The 7,728-nt window shown below is 54.9% G+C and overlaps 2 protein-coding genes across 2 annotated transcripts; one reads left to right on the plus strand and one right to left on the minus strand.

Moving 5' to 3' along the window:
* Positions 1 to 165: 165 nt before the first annotated feature.
* On the minus strand, positions 166 to 3,357 carry MONBRDRAFT_38755 (uncharacterized protein). The gene is made up of 11 exons (XM_001749533.1): positions 3,235 to 3,357; positions 2,978 to 3,118; positions 2,591 to 2,702; positions 2,271 to 2,357; positions 2,113 to 2,181; positions 1,786 to 2,007; positions 1,528 to 1,672; positions 1,356 to 1,435; positions 1,092 to 1,179; positions 744 to 847; positions 166 to 609 (listed from the first exon to the last, which is right to left on the minus strand). Exons 1-11 carry the CDS (start codon positions 3,255 to 3,257, stop codon positions 451 to 453), a joined length of 1,230 nt encoding a protein of 409 aa, XP_001749585.1. The 5' UTR covers positions 3,258 to 3,357; the 3' UTR covers positions 166 to 450.
* A 145-nt stretch (positions 3,358 to 3,502) lies between these two features.
* Positions 3,503 to 4,921, plus strand: MONBRDRAFT_38756 (uncharacterized protein; the record flags this gene model as incomplete). Its single annotated transcript, XM_001749461.1, has 2 exons — positions 3,503 to 3,687; positions 3,795 to 4,921. A coding segment is annotated over exon 2 (1,092 nt), but the record flags the coding sequence as incomplete, so codon positions are not given.
* Positions 4,922 to 7,728: the final 2,807 nt, after the last annotated feature.

The raw sequence follows: 7,728 nt of genomic DNA on the forward strand, positions 1-7,728 counted from the left end.
CTACGGTCCACGGCGTTGCGCGTTGTCGTCAAGGATTTCCAATTTGTGTATAGCTCTGAGAGCAATTTATCAGATTAAATTCATTGTGAAATATATTCGGTCATTGGCGCCCCAACCAATTCCTCTGTCTGCATCTGTGGTTTGAAAAAGTTGAAAAAGTTAAGTCTTTTTTTTTTGCTCACATGTCAATGGCGGCTGAATTAGGGCTTGGCCCTGTTTCTCTGGAGGCACCGATGGAATACCACCGGCTTCCGCCAAAACGAATCTCACAATAACGAAAGCACATTGAGCTATCAAGGTTAAGGCGCCCAAGAAAACAACACCAAAATCCCTCCTCATCTTGTTGAACATGCTTTGACAGCTGGGAGGGAGGGGAGCAACACTGTGGGGAGCGACAGTCGGCTAAACACGGCCAAAAGAGCAGAGGCAATTGCCCAAGCATAGCGCCAATTATTTGCTGGTGTCCTTCTTGTCATCCTTCTTTTCCTCTCCGTTGCCTCCGCTAGCTGATTGCAGACTGCGTAGCGCCTCTTGAATAGCGGGGTCGTTGATGTCGACACCCGGGAGGCCACTCACCAGATTGGCATAAAACTCTGGATCTTGCGCCACCTGGCACAGTTGACAAGATAGCAGAGCAAAATAAATGTAAGAATTGAAGTCAAGGAAGAAACAGCATTGGTCGCCGGCAAGGCCAGCTCTGACACGGCACGGCATGGTATGGGCAAGGTTTTGCGCAAACCGACCTGGGCTTGATCAGCAGGCGTGGCCGCACTCTCTTCCGTAGCTGGTGCCGCAGGCTCACCACCAGCATCAGCCGAGGAATCCATGGCTGCTGGTGCCGATTCAGCTAAACCAGGGGCCACACCAAGTTTTATAAACCAGATCCAGAATGAGAACCAGAGGTGAAAGGGGGAAAAAAAAAGGTGGGGCGCGGAAGAACCAATTTGAAAAGCATCTTTGCTTAAAAACGAGAGGCTCAATATTGTTTGCGTTGGTTCCGCTTGGAATGTACCACAGAACAAAACAAAAGAGGAAAAAAAGAAAAAAGGAAAAAGAAAAAAAAAAAAAAAAAGCAGTCAGGGTAGCCTTACCAGGCATGGACATGCGGAGCGCATACTCCAACTGCTCTTCCTCTGTCATACTGGCAAAGTCCGGTTCAGCTGGAGGTGCAGCTGCCGGCTGCAAGATAAGGGAGGGGCCACAGATGGGCAAGGCAGGGTTCATGAGCACGGCAACACGGACAGGTTCAGTCCCATGCACCCAGCACCACACTCGCACACACGAGCTCAAACATAGGCGCGCAGCCTCGTATGTGCAGCCTCGTATGTGCAGCAGCCTCTGCAATGTCGCCTCACCTGTGACGATGATGTGCCGGATTGATCTTGCATGGACATGGCCAAAGCTGCGGCCAGCTCTGGATCATCTTCCATACCCGCTATCAAAGGTCGATCGCACGGGTGAGGACCAACGTTGTCCCAACGGGCTTGAAAGGCAGGTGATGAGGGTGGCAAGTTCGGATGTGCATACCAGGTGCTTGCGAAGAGGAGACAGCGGACGGTGCCGCAGGGGTGGGCGCATCAGCACCAGTATCCATCGCTTGGTCCTCACTGCCGGGCTGCTGTTGCTGCTGTTGCTGACGCTGACGCTCCTCCTCCAGCGAGATGCGGAGGGCCTGCCACCACCGCCACGACGACAAGGTAGCACAGCTGAGTGAGTCCACCAAAAACTGTCTCAATCAGGCGCAGCAGAAGGCCAGTAAGGCAATTCGCCATGGGCGGGGCGCACCATGGCAAGTTCTGGATCAGCCGAAGGATCAATGCCGCCGTACTCGGCAAAGTCGTTGCCGCCCCCACCGATACCAGCCCCAGCCCCACTACCACCAATGATGGCGCTCGAAGCCAACGAATCAGAGAGGTTGCCAGCACCCGCAGGCACAACTAGCAAGTGACTCGAGTCTTCCTTGTTAACTGCATCGATAAACGCCTCGAGCTTCTTTGTGTTGGCATCCTGTGCGCGTGCGTTTGAACATTGCAGTGGCCGTGTGGTGAGCATAGCCAACAAAGGAAAAGCCGAGAGAATGCACCAAAAGTGGAAGCACCAAGGTGAACCTACCTCTTCGCCAAAGCTGACGACATCAATGCTGATGTTGCTCTTTTTCAGTTTCTTGCCCAGCTTAATCATCTGTGTCAGATTCGAAAAGTATTTTGTCAGCGCAACCGTTGGTCAAAAGCGATGAGACGCGTTGAGATGTAAAAGACTAGTGAACAAACCTGTGCCTCATCGGCATCAATGGGACTGCCAATGAAAACGACGATTCGCTGTCGGTGCTGCTTGGCCTGGCGATGCTTCAACACCAGCTACAAGTTACACCACGGTAAAATGTCCGGATCGGATACAAAACAGAGGAGAGAGAGAGAGAGAGAGAGAGAGAGGAGCAAGGAGGCAGAGTCAGGTAGAAGCGGGGATGATGACGGTGATGAGCATGCCAGCATGTCGTGAGCAGAGCGGAAAGGTGCAGGTGGTTAGCCTAAACCAGTCTCTTTCTGACTGGGTCTGTGCCACGTCACACGAAAAGAAAAAAAAAACCAACCTGGGCAACTTGGACCGCGCTCATAAAGTCAATCTGTCCCTTGGGCTGGACGTTGTGAGCTGCTGCTAGCAGTGGGCCCTGATCCGAGGCCAGCGTCACCAACACACGGCGCCTAGAATCGGGAAACGCAAAGTTGAGGTGACCACATAAAAAATAAAAAAATAAAAATCACAAATGAGCAAAAAAAAAAAAAAAAAAAGAGCAAAAGGAAAAATTAACAGCCATCACCAAAGGCCACGTCAACATAATGAGGCTTCAGTCATGTGCACCAGAAGCCAAGAGCCAGTGATAACCGTGTGGGTGGCGACAAGTGTGGCGAAAGCTAACGACAGGGTCGCAGGTGCCCCGCACCCATTGGCGGCTGGAGGCCAACGAGGCGGGACGTACTGTGCCATGGTCATCAGGCCGACTGAGTTTTCCGGGTGTTCGCGGATTTTGCTACCACAGAGCATGTTGCAGGCATCCTTCTGGGCAGCCAAGCGGGTGGGCGAGAAGTCACCATTGCGCATATACTCGCTGTCATCCAGACTGCAGGTCGGGGGTCAAGCGCACAGGACGGGGGAGCGGTCAGCGTCAGCCAGTGGCGCAAGGGTGCATCATGAAGTGTTCAAACTCGAGCATGCGCTCTCTCGCTCCGCTCGTACCAGACGATGGTGGCTTCCGGCATGACGGCTGTTGTTCAAGAATGCTTTCGTCTTGCACGAGGGGCGAGAAGAAAAGTCTTGGTGAGTGAGCAGGAAGGTCTCTGCCGTTTCCCAAAACACCACGACACACTGAACACAAATGCAAGCGGGAAGAAAGACAAGAGAGATGAAGAGCTACCAAATGACAACAACAAAAGTGGTATACGAACACAGTGATCATAACTTCCAATTTTGGTCATGTGTGACAAAAGTCACAGTTCTTCCCCTTTCCTTTTTGCACAATTCCACCCCTTCCTCCTCGAGCTCGAATCTCCTCACATCAGCGGTAGCGGTAGCGGCAGCGGCGGCGGCGTTAGTGTGTGGTGGGGGTTTGGAATTTTCTGCTCAAAGGCCATTGAGATTGCCATTGGGTTGCCATTGGGTTGTCACTGATTTGAGGCGGTAGATGCCCAGGTGAGTTGAGCATGCACATTGTGTGGCACGATCGCCGCCATACCCCACCTGAGCTGGCTCGCCAGCCGCGCGCTTGTTGGCTCACTCACGGCCGGGCGGTCCCGCAGGTTCATGGCGGACCGTATGGAACGGCAAAGACAACATGGAGGAAGACCTGGACTTCCTCAACTACCCTCCCCCGGCACCGCCAACTGACGATGAGGGGGAAGCTTTGCAAGCGCCGAGGAAAAATTCAGGCCCCGATGAGGACACTGATGCCATTCTGGAGAACATCATCTTGCCACCCCCCATCCTTCCCGTTCACCATGGGAGTTCTGATCCGCAGCCATTGCCAAATGGTAGCTCAGAGCTGTCAACGCCACCTGCACGCTCACCACGGCCTTTGCAGGAGGACGTTCGATCCTCTCGTGGGTCCGCACTTCCGCCCCCAAGCTTGGCTGGCTCGTCCCCTTTACAACACAGTCCAGCGCCCTCGCGTCCTTCACGAAGCTCGCCCTTGCTGCGCGGACAACGGATCGCTGTGGGACCCCTACCAGACAGCGTGTCCTCCTTGAGCGTACCCCGCGACCTGGCAGGACTCTCTCAGCCCACCAGCCCCACCAGTCCTTCAGTCCGCTCCCTACAAGGCATCGCTCTCCCGGACAGTGTGCCGGCTCAAGAGCTGGCCAACTTGTACAATGAGCTCATGGCCAAAGCTGAACAGCTTGAGCAACTCTTCCGTCAGCCCCCACCCGACTACCGAGCCACCTCGCTCATGCAAGTGTCTCACTCCTACGAAGATGAAGAGGAGGTTGATGACACCACATCTACGCTCAATGCCACGGCCGAAAGCCCCACACCCTTGGCCACCACAGCGAGCAGATCGCAGTCCAACAAGCCCTCGGGCTCCCAGCGCCCTGATCCCACGACCCCAGGCAGTGTGCGCCCTCGCGCCTCCGTTCATTGGAGCGAAGATGTGCTCGACAACGAGAGCCCGGTTCACAATGCCTCAACCAACCGTACAGCTGCCCACGCCGGCTTGGGCACTCCGCTATCCCCTCTTCAGGATCCCCCTTCGGTGCATATCAGTGATAGTCCTCCCAGTAAGCAGGATTCAACGGGCCGTGCCCACCGTGAAGATAGTTTGGGTTCACTTGACAACGATTCGGTCATCATCCGTGATGATGAACCCACCTGGACCAACATCGACTTCTCCTCGACCAGCAGCAGCCCAGCGGCCGCAAAAAAGTTTCAGGTATTATAATCTCTGCTGACCACACCTCAACTTTCACTCTCAGCTTCCCAGCCCCGAAGCACCTTGCCAGGCTCTGGGGGTCGACTCCTCGCTTCAGTTGGTCTGGCGTGCTTACAAGCTGTACCATTTGTCTGGCAGAAACCATACATTGTGCCCTTCGAGGAGCTGCATTTGGGGCAGGTCATCGGCTCCGGGGGCTTTAGTACCGTCTCCAAGGGTTTGTGGCGAGGCAACATCGTCGCCATCAAGCAACTCACCTGTGGTGAACGCACCTTTGAGCGGGTTTGTCGACGCCGCTTGGCGAGAATGATGAGACGGGCTCTTGCGGCGGCGTGTCAAAGTGGTTCATCGTGGTCTCTGGCTACATCCGTGCTCATTTTCAATTGCTTTCGGTTCTGTGCAGATGGAGGAGTCACTCACGCAGGAAGCGGATCTCCTCAACACCTTGCGCCATCGCAACATCATTGAATTCAAAGGCAGGTTTTTTCCTTTTCTTTTTCGTTTTCTTCGAGCGCCCTTTGCCTCGCCCTCCTTGCAAGCGCAGACCTTTGTTTGTTTTTCTTACGCGCTTGTGTCTTTCACCTTTTGCATCACGCCCCATCGACCCTTGCCCCCCGCCCCTTCTCTCTCTCCATGGCGTCGCGATGACTTCCGCTTGTGGTGCGGCTATCACAGTGGCCTGTGTCTCCCCACCTCACTTCTGCATCGTCTTGGAGTTTGCCGCCAAGGGTCCACTCAACAAGCACATCCATCGCACTCTGGAACCCAGTCGAGTGGTGGATTGGTCTCGTCAGATTGCCAATGGCATGCACTACCTTCACGACGATGCGCCGGTCACGGTGATCCACCGTGACCTCAAACCTTCCAATGTTCTGGTGACAGATCAGTTTGTTCTCAAAATTACAGATTTTGGGTGCGTGTGCATTTGCCTGAGACGCCAGCGAGGGGACTGCAAAAGGGCATATTGACCATGAGCCCTGGGGCGTGCTCCTCACCATGACTCACCCCTGCCGTGCCTTGGCCCCTGCGACACCGCGTCCTTGTCAAAAATAGCTTGGCTAAGCTACATACCCACACCACTCGCATGTCTGCGGGTGGTACCTACAGCTATATGGCCCCAGAAAGCATACGCTCTTCCGTCTTTTCCAAGGGTTCGGACGGTAAGATGCGGAGAGATGTTTTGTTCATATGTGTATGATTGTCGTCTCTTTTTGCGATTTTCGACATGCCTGCTTTGTGGGTGTGTTGTTTGTTGGTCGGAATCGGGCGTACAGGGAGGTCAACAGCGCTCTCCTCTCACGGGACCACTTGAATTGTGCTCTGCAGTGTGGGCCTATGGTGTTTTGGTCTGGTCCATGATCACGGCACAGATGCCCTATGAAGGGGTGGAGGCCATGGCCGTGGCCTATGGCGTGGCGACCAACAACCTGACCTTGCCCGTTCCCTCCGACTGCCCGGCTCCGTTTGACCGGCTTTTGCAAACTTGCTGGCACCGCGACACTCGGCGTCGACCTTCATTCCAGCAAATCATCCAGGCACTTGACCACCGCTCCTCTGGCACGTGATTATGCCAGACGATTGGGTGCCTGCCTCTCGCTTTTTTCTGTTGATCAGCGTGCTTCTAACAAGCCTCTGCTTGGCATGGCACCTCCAGGCGTGTTTAGTAACGTGCCTCGAGCATCGTTTCGCTTGATGCAATCCAAGTGGACCCTGCAGATTCAGAAAATGAGTGAGCAGCTCAAGGCTCAGCAAGCTGACTTGCTAGGTCGAGAAGAGGAGCTGGCTCGCCTCGCCGAGGTGCAGGCGCAGAAGGAGGCCGAGCTGCTGGCACGCGAGGCTCGCCTGCTTCAACGCGAGCTCGAGCTCAAGGATCGAGAAGTCAAGGATAACCTTGATGCCAGCCCGTCTCTCACAGATCGCCGTTATTCAGATCCCAGCAAGAAACCGCGCGGCTTCAAGCAGGTACCATGCTGTGATAGATTGCTCTATGGTTGACCCATTAGTGACAAACTTTGCCGCCCCCTCACCGTGCTTTTTTTTTTTTCTCCCCCTCTTCGTCTTGCACAGCGCTTTTTTAAACGCAAACCGTCGTTGGGCTCAATGGTGAGTCCGCCGACAAACTTCAAGCATATTTCCCACGTTGGCAGTGCTGACCTTCCGGTAAGGCGAAACGTTGCTCCGCAGCTGATAAGTTGTACTCTGCTACCTCCTGGAGTACCGCAGTTGCCTCCAAGCTCACCTGCTCGGCCCCTGCCCTGCAAACCAGCGTTTGTCAGCGGAGCAAGTTGTGAGCAGCCTCAACCCGCGATTGGAAGACAGCCCCAAGAACAAAAATGGGAAGGGCAGTGGCACCAGCGATGAACCACTACATGTACCCTCGCTTGTGGCCAACTTGCCGGATGGCCTAACCACGCCCATCGAGGCGGAGGGACAATCACCCACGAGTACCAAGCCGGGTCGCAGGGGCCTGCGCAAAGCCATTCTAGGCCGCCGAGGACACACACGTAGCCGGTCCGATGCGACGGCTGAGATTCGCATGGCCATGCTGGCCGAGGCCACCGAAGTTGAGATGAATTGCCCGCCGCGCGTAACAGTGTCACCCCCCAGTGCCAGTGCCATCGGGCGTGACGCGACTGACACGCCCGAGCCATCGACTGACGATGCCAATGCAACTGAGGATCTGCCTGCAGACCCTGCCAGCCCCGACCTATTGCCCCAAACAAAGCAGGTTCAAAAGGTCTCGTCGCGAGGCGGCAGCTTTCGTTCGCGCAGCCAGTCGTTTTAGGTTCAGTTTTTGTGTTTGGTTG

The sequence above is a fragment of the Monosiga brevicollis genome, genomic scaffold (assembly GCF_000002865.3).
Source record: "Monosiga brevicollis MX1 MONBRscaffold_31 genomic scaffold, whole genome shotgun sequence".
Classification (NCBI taxonomy): domain Eukaryota; class Choanoflagellata; order Craspedida; family Salpingoecidae; genus Monosiga; species Monosiga brevicollis.